This window comes from Sylvia atricapilla, chromosome 7 (assembly GCF_009819655.1).
Source record: "Sylvia atricapilla isolate bSylAtr1 chromosome 7, bSylAtr1.pri, whole genome shotgun sequence".
In the NCBI taxonomy this organism is placed as follows: Eukaryota; Metazoa; Chordata; class Aves; order Passeriformes; family Sylviidae; genus Sylvia; species Sylvia atricapilla.
The window spans coordinates 38,678,502-38,693,670 of record NC_089146.1 but is presented as its reverse complement, the minus strand read 5'-3'; the positions used below and the strand labels follow the sequence as shown (position 1 = coordinate 38,693,670).

The 15,169-nt window shown below is 37.9% G+C and overlaps 1 protein-coding gene across 13 annotated transcripts in view; it reads left to right on the top strand.

Annotated features, from left to right (window-relative positions):
• Window positions 1-14,192, top strand: part of BAZ2B (bromodomain adjacent to zinc finger domain 2B) — a 53,669-nt gene extending 39,477 nt beyond the window's left edge. For 7 of the 13 annotated variants that reach the window (XM_066323246.1, XM_066323237.1, XM_066323242.1 and 4 more), the window contains 13 exons: window positions 184-427; window positions 1,103-1,165; window positions 2,368-2,512; window positions 3,834-4,498; window positions 5,008-5,284; window positions 5,453-5,608; window positions 6,068-6,228; window positions 7,127-7,437; window positions 7,824-7,959; window positions 9,696-9,842; window positions 10,567-10,835; window positions 11,424-11,567; window positions 12,742-14,192. In XM_066323246.1, the coding sequence (XP_066179343.1) occupies window positions 184-427; window positions 1,103-1,165; window positions 2,368-2,512; window positions 3,834-4,498; window positions 5,008-5,284; window positions 5,453-5,608; window positions 6,068-6,228; window positions 7,127-7,437; window positions 7,824-7,959; window positions 9,696-9,842; window positions 10,567-10,835; window positions 11,424-11,567; window positions 12,742-12,895 (2,872 nt within the window). In that variant the 3' untranslated portion in view covers window positions 12,896-14,192. The remainder of the gene's footprint in view (window positions 1-183; window positions 428-1,102; window positions 1,166-2,367; window positions 2,513-3,833; window positions 4,499-5,007; window positions 5,285-5,452; window positions 5,609-6,067; window positions 6,229-7,126; window positions 7,438-7,823; window positions 7,960-9,695; window positions 9,843-10,566; window positions 10,836-11,423; window positions 11,568-12,741) is intronic. The other 6 variants (XM_066323245.1, XM_066323244.1, XM_066323243.1 and 3 more) reach the window with 3 other exon arrangements.
• The last annotated feature ends 977 nt before the right edge of the window (window positions 14,193-15,169 follow it).

Here is a 15,169-nt window from a genome sequence, read left to right as displayed (position 1 = left end):
AGAACCACGAGTTGTAAGGGTTTTATAACCTCAGTTGTTCTTGTTGGCTAGTGACAATAAATACTGAGAAAATCAGAAGCTCTAATTTAAATCTGAAGTGTATGATTGTCTTTCAATCTCATGGGAAGCAAGTTTATGCTACAGACATAATCCATCATTTCACCCTTTCTCATGTGTCCCAAGGCTTAGAATCATCCACGCGAAGAAAACTGGTAAAAGGGATGCTGCAGGGAGTGGGGATGGAGGTGAGGAGCCACATTCCTTGGAGACGCCCGCAGCCGGCCGCAAGCGCCGGCGGAAGGCAGGGGACAGTGACTATGACGACGACGACGATGACGACAGCGACGAGCAGGCAGATGAGGACGATGAGGATGAAGAGGACAAAGATGATAAAAAAGGAAAGAAGGCAGAAGTTTGTGAGGATGAGGTGGGGAATTGTCAGTATAATGAAACTTTTGCGAATAAGCTAAAACTTGTTTTCCTTCTGTTTTTCTGGCTCTGTTTCCCCAAAATGTTCCCATAAAAAGGAGGGAAGAATAACTTACCTTCAGTGTTTTTCAATTCTTACTAATTTTTATTATTTTGTTAATTCTGCTTCAAAAATCAGCAGGATTGATGCTCTAACTTTTGTAGCAGAGTTATAATTTGAAGTGGCTCTACAATTTTATGTAGATATTGAAATAAAATGCAAATATGGACTGACCAAAGGCTTACTGATGGGGTTTTAAGAGATGCCATTATTTCACAAGTGAGAAACACTTAAAATCATTTTGACTATCTAAAAAGCTTCATAGAAACTAAGGTTAAATTCCTTAGTGTTGTGCTCATGCACAAACTGAGTTACTTCAGTTTTCAGCAAATATGAGCTTTCTCCTTTGTACACATCTGGAGTGGTTTGAAAAGATTCAAGGTGTATTCTCTTTTCAGTTATCTTGTTGCTAGTGAAATATATTGTACAAACACACAGTTAAAACTATTTTTTTTCCTCTGTGGTGTTTTCCTCTCATTTTCTATTACGTCTTTTTCTTAATAATGATAAGACATAGTAGTATGATTTTCTCCTGAAATAAATTTGGTGTGACAGTATATTTGGTGATTATAGGATGATGGGGACCAGACAGCAAGTGTTGAAGAACTAGAGAAGCAGATTGAAAAACTGACAAAGGTGAGAGATCATTACTCTTTTTTCTTCTACAAATGTTATCACTAGGTATCATGAGTTAGTATATTAAACATAATTTTCAGTGCTCCAATTTAATACAAATTAAAATATGTATCTGCTCTTGTTTTGTGAAGCTGTGAATGAAGCTCCAATTCATGACACCGAACTGTGAGTTTAGTCTGGTGGCACTAAGTGGAGGTCACTCAAAAGGCTGTTTAGTAATAGTTGATAATACATTTGCACTTCAGAAAATAAAACGTGTAATTTCATTCAGATCTACTTTATATATTCGTTTTTGTTGATCTTAGAAAGCGATGACAAATTTTGTATGAGAAGCAGTGGCTTCAGTTATTGGACTTGTGGTTCTGATGCTCTCCTTTCCATGCTGATTTCTGCAGCTGTGCTCTGGGCCAGTACAGGGCTGTCTGGGCTTCACATTTTGAAAGAAGCAGCAATAGAATAGGAAGAGAGGTGTAAATGTGAAAGATGTAATGCTGTAATTAAGGGTACTCATGGCCCATGTTTTTATTGTTCCTATTAGAAAATTTGTCATTTAAGACTTGTGTGTTGGTTTCTCATGTTCCATATTGCAGTCAATTAGCAGTCCAGGATTCCACCTGACTCCTGGCTGTGTCAATTTAGCAGAGCAAGAACTGAATAACCAAACTGGAGTTCTTGTTGGCCCCCCTCAAAGAGCTGTATTATGTTCACAGACAGTTTATTTTTTTGTACTGTTGTTGTCATTCTTTTATGAACAGTTAAAATATCTCACTAATCTCTCATCAGCAGCTGCACTATCATTTGTCTTCAGGGCTCTGTTTACCATTTGCTGATGCTGTGTAGTTGTCAGGATTTCAGCTGTTCTTCTACAGTGAAATCTTTGTTTGATCCACTGCTTTTTGAGAGTCAGGGATAAAAAGACAAGGTGCACCATTGCAATGTGTTCTTGGAGGAAAACTGATAAACCTAGGCTGAGCCAGGGCATGCTGTAATTGATTTTTTTAAAGGAAGCTTTGTAAGTAAAATCAAGGCAGTGATTGTGAGTAGAATATCACAGCACACACACACACACCACAATCCTGAGTATCTGAGAGGGCCTCTTCATCTGACCCTTGAACTTCTGTTTAGTCTGGCAGCCAGATGTTTTCTGTAATCATCAGATTTTCCCCCCTACTGATTTATAATGCTCTCCCTTTTTTAAATAGCAACAAAGCCAGTACAGAAAGAAGTTGTTTGAAGCTTCCCACTGTTTGCGTTCGATGATGTTTGGTCAGGACCGCTACAGGCGCCGGTACTGGATCCTGCCGCAGTGCGGGGGGATCTTTGTGGAAGGCATGGAAAGTGGTGAAGGTAAGAGCCACAAAGCAGTGGTGGCACACAGATGCACACAGGGCCAAGACATGCTGCCCATCTCTGGAGGCTGGCTCTGTGCAGCAAGGTCTTCACCCTCAGGCTGTTGTCAATAGAGCTCTCCACTCGTGTGGTTCTCTGGTTGTAAAGATCAGGGAAAAGCTTTCAAAACAAGGCTTGGTATTTTGGAAGTTTTCAGTTGTTAAGTCGATGGTGTTTAAATTGTTTGTATCTTGATAGAGACCATAATTGTGAACACATTTTGAAGTTTTAATAGGAGGGGATGCACTTTTCATTGTAAAAATTACGGTTTTTCAGGAGTAAGTAAATATTTGTATATGTCCCTGCCATGAACTGTGTGTCACATGTTTATGTGTGACTGCACTATCTGATGAACTTAAAAAATAAGGAATTGGATTTTCTATCTCCTTCCTCTTATGCTTACAGTTCTCTATTCAAAAGCATTTTATTCTTTTAAAGACTTTTTGTCTGAGTTGGCAGTCAGTGTAAAGGTAGAAGAAAAATGGTTAAGAAAGACCAGCAGTTCAAACGAGAAAAAGAAAAGTGTTTTCCTTTCGTAAAGAGTGGATCTTCAGATCTTTTGCACCTCCTATGTTTGAAGAGACTTTTTAAGTCAGCTTCTGGTTGCTGTACTTCAAATTGCTTAGATGTTTGCTTTCTGTTTGGTTGTATGGAGAGTTCCAGTCATGCTGGGTGGGTTATGAAAGAGTATTAAACTTCACAGACTGTTGATATTGTTGCACAGTCAAAGTTGTTAATGATTTTTATTGAAAGAAGTAAAATGTTTAATGTTATTTCAGTATTTGAGGAATATTTGATTTTGTAACAGGAATTTTGGTTCTCCCTTTTATAGCTGGCAGTGTGTTTAATGAAATGATCAGTTGCAAAAATAAACTTCAGCCTGTAAACATTGCACTCCCTTTATCTCCTGAGGGGCTTCTTGATGAGGCACGCAGAGTCCTGCAAAAAGAAAGCTGGCAAAAACTTGTCCCTTTCAGAGACTTGGCACTGGCAAACTGCTTCCACTACGTGAATCCAATAGCGTGTTAGCTGTGTTGAGGTGATTTTTCCTAGAGGTGTTTAGTAGTGTTGAAATCTTTATGCCTAGAAACTTGTTTCCTTCTGCAAAGTGTGCTGTAAAGTGAGAAGAGATTTCACTAACAGCAATAACAGCAAGGACATGGGAATCTAGCACGTGTTGAGCCAAAAATGAAGTAATTTTTAATTCAAACTGTGATTATAGGACTTCATAGAATAGTTGATCTGTTACAGATAATCTGTGTTTCTTACACATTTTTAGGTCTAGAAGAAATTGCAAAAGAAAAAGAGAAGTTAAAAAAGGAAGAAAGTATGCATATCAAAGAAGAAGAATTTGAAACAGAAGAAAAATTACATTGCTTAGCTACAACTCACTGTGAGCAAAAGGAAAATCTGAAAGAAAAGGACAGCACTAACCTGTTTCTACAAAAGCCTGGGTCATTTTCAAAATTAAGCAAACTGTTAGAGGTAGCAAAAATGCCACCTGAGGCTGACACTGTGTCCCCAAAACCCAATGGCAGTGCAGCAAATGGCTGCACATTATCTTACCCGAGTAACTCAAAAAGCTCTCTCTGCAGTCTGCAACCCCCTGCATCACAGAGCTGCATCGAGAAGTCTGATTCTAATAATCTTTTCAGTCCTAATGCCAGCGGGACAGGAAAGTTCTACAGTTCTCCGCTAATTGCAAGTGATCAGTTGTTAAAGACTCTTACTGAGAAGAGCAGGCAGTGGTTCAGCCTGTTACCACGGGTGCCCTGTGATGACACCTCGGTGACCCACGTGGACACAGCGGCCACTGCAGCCCCGCTCACTCCTCAGTCGCAGCCACCATCAAAGTCACCGTCACCTGTTCCATCTCCTCTTCTGGGCTCAGCCTCTGCACAGAGCCCCATGGGATTAAGTCCTTTCGCACTGTCACCGCTGCAGGTAAATAGATTAATTTTTGAATAGCTTGAATTTGCAGAGATTATTTGGGCAGGATGGGTGTTCGTACCAGTTATTTCACAGATGTACGATCATTGTATCTGCATTTCTTTATGGTTTTTTTCTGTTCCTAAATGTTAATAACTAAATACAGGAGTTTTATAATACTGGCTTATAATGTTTCAAGTAAGCCAATGTTTGATATTTTGTACTTGTATTTCAGTAATTAATTTGGCTTTTAGGGTGTTGGCTACTGGTATTAAGTGAAAAGCAGGTAAATACAAACTAGTTTTTGGAAGTGTGATGCACCAAACCCTACCTTTAGAAGCTATTTCCTTTTAGCATTAACTGGGCCCTAATAAGTATTACATGTCAGTGTTACATTAGTTTTTCTGAAACTAATTGAAGTACTGAGTAAAGGCTTTCTTCATGTTTTGATTATTGTTTGACAAATAGCATCCTAATCATAATTCAGGTTTCTTGGTTATAGTAATGGTAGTTGTGCTCTGTAGCAGATGAAGACAGGACTACCTATAATGGGACTTCAGTTTTGTGGATGGCCTACAGGAGTTCTTACTTCAAATGTTCCATTTCCATCTCCTTTACCTGCTCTTGGATCAGGGCTGGGTTTATCAGAAGTCAATGGTAACTCATTCTTGGCATCCAGTGCTCCTGCAAGTAAAGGTGAATCACCAGCACTACAAGCTGAAAAAACAGCTTCTGCCCCTTCTACAGCAGCTGAAGTAGCCAAGCCTGTAGATTATCCTAACCCAAAGCCTATACCAGAAGGTAAGTGTAATGCAACACTAAAATGATAATTTCTGCAGTGCCTCTATCATGTTACAATTTTTTTAGATAATTTGCCTATTGATTTTTTTAAATGATTGCCTAATCTGATCATGTGTTATCACATAAAAAAAGCACCTGCAAAATGTTTATGTGCTTGTCTTGATTTAGAAATGCAGTATGGGTGGTGGAGGATTACTGATCCAGAGGACCTAAAATCTTTGCTTAAAGTGCTCCATCTCAGGGGAATAAGAGAAAAGGCCTTACAAAAGCAAATACAGAAACACATGGATTATATCACTCTGGCCTGCATCAAAAACAAGGATGGTATGTAGTTGGTATTTATGTTACATGTGGTGTTGGGGCACTAGACAACTAGAGCTCTTTGGGATATGTTTAGCAGGAGAGTTAAAGTAATGGTTGGAGAAAAAAGGTAATGGTCTCCTTATCTGTAGTTGCCTTTTCACCAGCCTTGTTCTGGAAAGTTACTGGATTAGAGAAATGCCATTTAATATAAATAGTTCTAGTGGTACAAGTAACCTTCTTAAGCTCTGGTAACCTTCTGAAGCTCTTTCCATCTCTGTAACACTAGACTTCTCCTTCTTGCCTTTAAATTGCAAGTTTGAAAGCATACGGAATTTGTTGTCCTTACTGGGTATTTTAAGAATAGTATACTTCTACAACAGTTCTTCAGCATTTGACTGGAGTGATGGATAAATCAGCTTGAATTTACCATTGCAGTTTGAATGCTAATTAAAGTAATAAAAATGTGATTCCCAAATACAGTTGCAATTATTGATATCAATGAAAACGAAGATAACCAGGTAACTCGGGATGTTGTGGAAAACTGGTCAGTAGAAGAACAAGCTATGGAGATGGATCTTGCTATTCTTCAGCAGGTGGAAGATCTAGAGAGGAGAGTTGCATCAGCTAGTTTACAAGTTAAGGTAAAACCAACTTTCAATAAAATGTCTCTTTAAAATAAGTGGTAAGAATTTAAACTGAATAGCAGTCTTTGTGTATTGGTAAGTGCCTTCTTATTCCATCCTAATTGCCCACAAATGAAACATATACACTGTGCAGTATCATGGAGATTTTGTGTTTGAAACATTTTATTGCAGTTCAGTCTTCAGCTGAAGATGCTCAGGATGGCAGTTCCTGGAGAGTGTTCTCCCTCAGTGCAGTTCTGTGTACATTGTGTTAACCTTCTCTCAGTGCAAAGACGGTATTTCGTGTAGACTGCTGAACTCTAGTGAGGCTTGCCACGCTTCTGCCTGCTTTGTGTGATTGTTGCTGGTAATGCTTTGAGAAATGCCTACAAGTGCATCAGAATAATTTGAGTATTGTAGGGCCATGGAGAACATGCAATGATGATGAGTGTGATAGAGTTAGGAATTCTTTGGATTTTGGAATTTTTCCGTGGTGGGTGTAAGGTTGTTAAATTGTGTATGTTTAGTTATAGTACAGGTGCAGTGTTGGGGATCTAGTTTTTGGCTTGAAATGGATATTACTTTCTTGTGTCCTGATACCACCTCCTGAGCCTAGTGAACAGGTAGACCTGTTCTGGTGTTTCGACAAATACAACAGGATACTTCACAAGGGGATAAGAATGCAGACTGTTGCAGAAAGGTCCCTTCAGAAAGTCTGGTAATGTTTGTATTTCTTGATTAATTATTTTAGTTCTCTGGATATTTTGGAAAATGTCTCTACAGATGGATTACAAGTAACCAAGATCTACTGGAAACAGCGCTTCAGTGACTTAGTTTGATTCCATAAAACAGTTCCTCTGTTTACACACTGAGTTACCAGCAACCAATAAATGCCCAAACCTTTCTATTGACATAGGGTTGGCTGTGTCCTGAACCTGCGTCAGAGAGAGACGACTTGGTATATCGTGAACATAAGTCAATTACTAGATTGCACAAGAAGCACGATGGAGATAGTGCTGGAGGCGGCGAAGGCAGTGCCAGCTCTCTAGAGCGGAGGAGTGACAACCCTCTAGATATAGCTGTAACCAGGCTCGCTGACTTGGAGCGGAACATTGAGCGAAGGTATCTGAAGAGCCCCTTAAGTACCACCATTCAGATCAAACTGGATAATGTGGGCACAGTTACTGTCCCTGCTCCTGCACCATCTATTAGTGGTGATGGTGACGGGTAGGTTATTGAGATTAACTTGAAAAATTATTGTGCTTCTTTGCTAATTGGAGCCTATTTTCTTATTGCCTGTTATCTTTGTACTTTCTTGTATGTCTGTGATCCATACGGATCATGTTATTCTGCATGGTGCTTTGTAAAGATTTTTTTTGTTATGTTTGTTAATAATCTTGCAAAGTTATCTTACATTTAACTGGTTGTGACTAAGCTTTGAGGCACGTAGCCACAGTCTGTGCACTACATGAAATTTAGTTGCTTAAACCTTATACTTATTGGCTGTGTACGTTTTGTCATTGCTTGGCTTTCAGTGTGATAATGATTGTCCCACATTTAAACATGAGCAAACACGGGTATGACCTACTTAATTTGCCTGTATTTTACTGCAGAACTGAAGAGGATATTGCTCCGGGGCTGAAGGTGTGGAGAAGGGCACTGTCAGAAGCCCGCAGTGCTGCCCAGGTAGCTCTGTGCATTCAGCAGTTACAGAAATCAATAGCATGGGAAAAATCCATTATGAAAGTTGTAAGTATCTAAACTGGTTTTGCTGTATCCTGTTTTACAACTTCAGGCATTTGAAGTTGAATAATGCATTTCTTACTACATCACATAAAACCTCACACAGTTAAACTGTACATTGGGCATAGATCAATAAGCCTAATGGAAAAGATTGTCCCTTCTTCACAAATTCAGCGTCCCAAACTTGCTCAGATAGAAAGCTCTTGTAAATGGTTACATTGCTTAAGATGGTAATTATTCTTTGATGATGACATCGAGGTAAAAGTCATCTTGCTCCATCTGATGAAAGATACTCTTGCTAATGGAGTGTTTCTAACCTCACCTGTGACACAAGTTGTACGGAGGTTCGACATCATATATCCTTCATTAAGGGTTTCATTTTTCAGAAAGTTGAGATGCTCCAAATATGTGGCTTTTTGCATGCAGAGTTCTCACAACTGAACATACAAATTAGGCAAGTGTAGACCAGCTGAAATAACCTCTGTCCTTGTACACTCAGAAAGTCAATCTGTGTCAACTACATATACAAAAAAAAGCACACAAAGGGGATATGTCAAAATTTGCATGGACCTCTGAATTCTCAAATTCCTGAAAACAAAACTTAATACTACAGCAGTAGGGACTATGATATGATCAAGTATGACCAGTGTTATGTAGTGGGTGGCAAAAGCAATTCTTCCATTCTTTTCCTAATTTTTAAATTTCTGTCAGTCCTATACAGATTCTAATTACATCTGGACAATTAAAGGATGATTTAAATAAAAGCTGTAATGTGAGGCTGTACTTTTGAGTTTATATAGCTGTTAGTTTTAAGTAGTATCTTTAGGGCAAAAAGCTCATGAATTTGGTAGGTGCATCTGAAAAGGCATTGGAACATTTCAAGTAATTTAGTATTCTGAAAAAATGTATTGCTCTCAATTAGGTTTAAATATTCTGTGCATTTAATTACAACACAGTTGGTTAGAGCAGGGTGTTCTTAACACCAAGGTCATGGATTCAATCCTTGTATGGGCCATTCACTTAAGAGGTGGATTCGATGATGTTCATGGATTCCTTCCAACTCAGAATATTCTGTGATGCCAGTAAACATATGTATTTGATGAAAATACCTGGAGATTTTTTAAGTTCCTGAAGAAGATGTCTAGAAATAAGGGATTAGCAAAATCACACAATGTACATAAGAAAGTTAACCATCCTTTAGATATTTTTAAGTTAGTGTGGATTTTAGGAAGTGCTGGGATCATTTGTTTTGCTTTACTGAATTTGTTCATTGTGGCCTTCGGGTAAGATCCTTACTGATTATTATGTGGAAATATTCTTGTAAAATATAAATTTTCTTTATTAAATACCAACGTACATATACAGTATGGGCACAAATGAAGAGAAGATTTCTGAGATAGTATGTTTGGGCCGAGAGGTTTTGATAGTATACCTTTACTTCTCACAGATATTAATGAATTATAAAAAGTGCTCATCTTTTTTTGTGCTCTAGGGACGCCTGTGTTATAATAAATGAATTGCTTTTCTAACATGTTCCCCAAATGTAGCCTTTAAATTTGTTCCTTATGTAGGTGCTTTGTATATTCTTCTGTGGATATGATCATTAGCAGATTCTGACTGAAGTAAAATGAAAGTATTTTTGAGAGTGAATTTGTGTGTTTGAAAGAGAAGGGTAATTTAGGTACCATTTATGTGTTCCAAATTTTGAAAACTGAATTAACCCCATTTTTCATGACTTACAGTACTGCCAAATTTGTCGAAAGGGAGATAACGAGGAACTTCTGCTCCTCTGTGATGGTTGCGATAAAGGCTGTCACACCTACTGCCACAGACCCAAGATCAGCACCATCCCAGATGGGGACTGGTTCTGTCCTGCCTGCATAGCAAAGGTAACCCTCGTGTCAGGGTGAAGGGACTGGAGCAAGTGACTGGTGTATTATATGTGGTAGGGTTAGAGGTCTGCCAGTGCTTTTCCAGTGAAAATAATGCTCTGTGTGTTTTACTGGGGGCTCCTGTTAAATTATGAGATTAGTAGTTTTATTTAACTTGTATTTTAGTGACAGTAAAGGCTACAGTTTTATTTCCTCTAAACTGTGGGCTTTTTAATGTAAGTAGGTACAGAATTTTCATGCTAATTCAATACCATAACTTCTAATTTCTGTTTTAAAGTCTGTTCAGTATTTGTTTTGAAATTTCATCATTAAGTGTTGCCAGACCAATGTCTCAGGTTCTCTTGTAAAAGAAAAAGCAGAGAAAAAACTTGGTGAAAATTTTTTTGTGTGTTTATATCAGCCATTTATTAACGGACTAATGTTTGTTGAAAACTATGCCAACTTGGTTGTTAGGAGGTACTGTTTTACTAATTTAAATGTCAGCTGTTTTTGTATTGTCACAAGTTGAGAACCTAGGTCATGAGTACCAAGAATTTCTGCAGCCTTATTTGCCTTCAGAGAAGAGCAAAAAATGAATGATCTCTAATACTAAATATTTAATTTGTTTCATATTTAACTTGTTTTGATGCTTCTGTTTCTGATCTTCATTGCTGTCTGTCAGTGGTAACACAGGTTTCTGTAATTTCTAGGTTATTACTTATTTCAGTTCTCTCTATTGTAGGCAAGTGGTCAAACTCTAAAGATAAAAAAGCTTCAAATTAAAGGTAAAAAGAGTAATGAACAAAAGAGAAGCAGGAAATTAGCAGGAGAAACAGAGGATGAAGACTCTGCAACTACAAGCGTTGCCTTAAAAAGAGGAAAAACAGACCCTAAAAAAAGAAAAATGGATGAAAATGTTTGTGTAAGCCAGTTAAAGCAAGAAAATTGCACTGCTGTTAAGAAACCTAAGAGAGATGGAGACTCTAACTCCAAGGACCTGGCTATATGCAGGTAAAGTGTCAGGTGCTAAATTTAGGGCTAAGTCTTGTTGAAACAAGTAGTACTTGATCTTCTTTCTCTCTGTTCTGGGGAGCAGGGATGCTATTGTTGGAGAAATGTGTGTATATATGCACACCTGGTGTGAGTACACACAGGTGTGTCTGCTGGGAGGAGTGAGGGCCAGCCCCAGTGGCAGTGGCACTGCCTCTCTCAAGGGTATCAATCACAAACCACGTGCTGCTCAGGCAGGAGAGACACAGCTTTAGCCTTGTCACAGGCTTGGAAAGTCAGGTTTGGCAGCTGGTTTGCAAATGGTTTACACTGAGGATCAACGTTGCAGAACCATGTTCTCTTTTGGAGTGTTGATCATTAGCGTTTCATCTCACACAGGTTGCCTGGAGAGAACTTTATACTGTTTCAGTTACTCAGTTGTGTGTCTCAATGTACATTGTTCTCAGCCTTGCAAAGGGTGCAGGATGAAGTGCTTTGCTTTTGTAAAGTCAGTAGTTTGGCAGGTCATAGGGAATTCATGTAATAGTGAATGCACTGTGACTGTATGAACAGTTAAAAAATACTCACTTGAAGCCTTATTTTATTCAGCATGATTCTCTCAGAATTGGAAACTCATGAAGATGCCTGGCCTTTCCTACTTCCTGTAAACTTGAAACTTGTTCCTGGTTATAAGAAAGTTATTAAAAAACCGATGGACTTTTCTACCATTAGAGACAAGCTAAGTAGTGGACAGTAAGTAAACATACTGTAAATTTCACTTGACATTTTGAAAATATTTAAACACTGAAACACAGTACATTTTTAAAATTAGCTAAACTATTAGCTAAACAACTGTTAGGCTCTGACAGATCTCTGATTACGTCTACAGTCAAAATAAGAATTCTTAATAGTATGCTTTTATCTTTGCCGTATCCCAGTGAAATAGTATGTTAGATGGGAGAATGTGTGGAACTAGCTGGAAAAGAGTTAAACTGCCAGGTCAAATGCACCAAAACAATCAACAGGAAGGCTTTTTTTCCTCATCTTTTTTTCCCGGAGGCATCTTAGTGCTATTGCATGTCAGAGAGAACCAGCTGTGTAGGTTTTAAGCTGCTAGAGTCCCTGTAAATGATGTGGCTGTAGAGGGAATTGCCAGCTCTGTTGTGGGTAACTCTCCTATAATGCTGGTTAATCATTTCTTAGTCCTGCAATTAGACTGCACAGATTCTTAAAAGATCACACTACATGCCTCTGTGTACCCTCCCTCCTTGTTAATATTCCTGTGCACTAATGAGTCTGTGAGAATGGACCCTCTGCAGTGTCTGTCAGCTCCACACAGAGCAACTTTCCTAGGACAGCACAAGGAGCTTTTGAACCTCTTCAAGCTTTTCCTCCCATGAATACGAAATTCAAACGCTCCCCATGTGCTCGTATCAGTAGACTTGTAACTTTTATTCTTGTTTTTAGTAATTGCTATGAATATTAGAACACTCTTCGGGCCATTCAGGATAATTAAAATAATTAGCAAAGACAGTGTCACAGGGTTATCTGAACAGCCTTTTTTTTAACCCATTTGTACATAATTTAGGTAAATTCAGCTCTATTCAACATTTTGAAAGGACTCTGAGCCCAAGAATAGATATATAAATGGAAAATAGCCGTAACATTTTTACTAGAAAGCTGTTGAAGAGAAGGAAGAATTAGTTTTCTAAAAGTTTGTTTTCCAGTACAGGCATGAAATTCTACCTTACAGAACTTCTGAGGGAAATAACAAAACAGTGACAAGAGAGTGTTTCCATTCACTGATGTTCATTTTCTTGTTGGAAATTCTAATTTAAATTCTGACTTCAGTATTTTCTCATGCAGTTGAAATATTTTTCCCCTTTGATTCTCTGTGTTCCAAAAACCCTTCACTTTTTTCTTTCAGGTACCCTAATCTTGAAGCATTTTCGCTGGATGTCAGGCTTGTTTTTGACAACTGTGAAACTTTCAATGAAGATGATTCTGACATAGGCAGGGCGGGCCACAACATGAGAAAGTATTTTGAAAAAAAATGGACAGAGATTTTCAAAGTGAGCTGAAGCTTCTAGAATCTTTTTTTTTCTTTTCTTTTTTCCATTAAATGAGGACTGATAAGACCAGCAATGTGAACTATATTTACATGGAAGTGCAAGGCACATACGTAACTAATTTTTTCCTTTGAAATATCACGGAGTTGTGATATTAGTTTTAAAGGCTTCACTCCTACAGCAACCATGGCCCCTTGGTTATTGGTTTGTGTGTTTTAACAAACTAATTTAGGTAGAACAGGGAAGCACACCCAAAGAATTTCAAAGAAAGGGGTGTTATAGTGCAATAGCAATTTATCAAAACGCACTGAATATTCAACCACCAGAGCTCTACTTGGGGAAATGGTTCTCTTTTCCCTTTCAATAAATATCTATTTTTCATTTTTTTTACTTTGTAGTTTATTTTTTAGTGAATGTATTTAATTTTATGAATTATTTATGATTATACAGCATTCAGAATCTTCGTTTTCTATGAAAAGGAAGAACTAGAAAATTGCTTTAAATGTTGAAAATACAACAAGGAATGTTTTAAAATATAAAACAAAGCCAAGTAAAACTGTTTACACTGATGTGCTGTGAAGGCACTAAAAATTAAACTTTACTGTAGAGTTACAAGTACATTTATATATATGTTGCTGCATCACTTGTGTAGTTAAATTGTATTTCAAGACAGTGAAGAAAAATTGAGACATGTATATACTGTTCATTATTGTTTATATTAAGTCTTGTTTTAAATATGTATGATGTGTACATATTGTTTGCAGACATTATTGTTTATGCCTTAGGAGGATGGTAGCATTTTATTTTAGTCTTAAGGTAATTATAGCTCTATGGCTTGTACAGTAATTATCCTCTACCAACACTGTGGAGTCTCCTTAATCTTGGTAGTGCCTGCCTTTAAAACAGGGTGTAGGGGATATTAGTTTTCCATTTTTCTATTTTGTTATATAATTTCAAGCCCCCACGGCCTCAAATTCAAGTATAATCATTTGTATCCATGTGGAAGAAAATTGTGACAATTTCCTACGCACACAGTATTTTTTCATAGAAACATTTCCCTCCATTTGCCTTGCCACAGAATAACAAAAGAAGACATTTGTAACCACTGTGTTTTATCTACTGTGTGTTGTGGTGGCCTGTTGGGGCAGATAGATCGGAATTTTTTTTGTACTAATGTAAGAGTACTTGAAGTTTTATTTAAAAGAAATGTTGTGGAAAGGTAGCATTCTTTTTCTTTTCCTTTTTTAGGAGTGTTATTTTTCACTAGTATGTGTGGCACGGATACAATAAAAGACTGTTTTGCAAACCAGATTTTCTTGGCAATTTTAATACTTCAGGTCCTATGTATACAGGCTTTTTGGTTTGGGGTATTTTGTAGATAATATCTTGGGAGTCTTGCCTTTAACATTCAGTTCTCTTCGTGATGCATCTAATTCTCCTGGGCTTTTAATGGTAGCTCACGAGGAAGCAATTGCCAAGCAGCCAGAGAGCAGTTCCCTGCCTGTAAATAACGTGGGTGTGAAGGCTGATCATTGTCCTTACGGACACGAATATGCTCATGTTGGGTCATGTTTCTGAACACCACTGGCCATGTGAGGTTTTGTCTCTTCTTTGGCCTAGAAGGGCATTAATCATAACTCTTGCTCCTGAAGGAAATACAGGAATTAGAAGCAGATATTGTGGAACCACAGTACCTGTAATTCTCTCACAGAATAATGTTGGGAAGGGTGTTGGTTTATGCTTTTAAACTAGGTTTGCCATGTTTGAGTCTTAGTGCCTGTTTTTTTATGAAAGTTTCCATTGCTCTCCCCAGAATATCCTGTTCAGCAATATTTTCCTTTATTCCAAAGTCCTGTTAGAATAATCTGTTATTACCCCCAATAAAAAAGATCACATTTGAGTGTCAGTCTTGCATGCCAACGTGAGCTCCCACACCGACTGCTCCACGCCTTTCCTTTCCACGACCCTTGTGAAGACTTTCAGTAAAGAGGTTTGCTGGCACGTACCAGAGATGTGAAGATTAATCACTATTTTGAATTTATGATGGTAAGCTTGTAAGGAGGTGTTATAAATATGCTTAGATAATTGAAAATCTAGTTCTTCAGTGATTTTTTTTTTTCCCCCCAGATTCTGTACAGGTTATTGCTTTGTCTGCAATACTAGAACTGCTAGTTTTCTGAAATGTCAGACAGATTACCTGCTACAGGACATACAAGATCTATAATACAAGTTGCATTTTTTTTTCAACTTGTATCCCAATTCAGCTGAACAGCCGGGAAGGTGGCA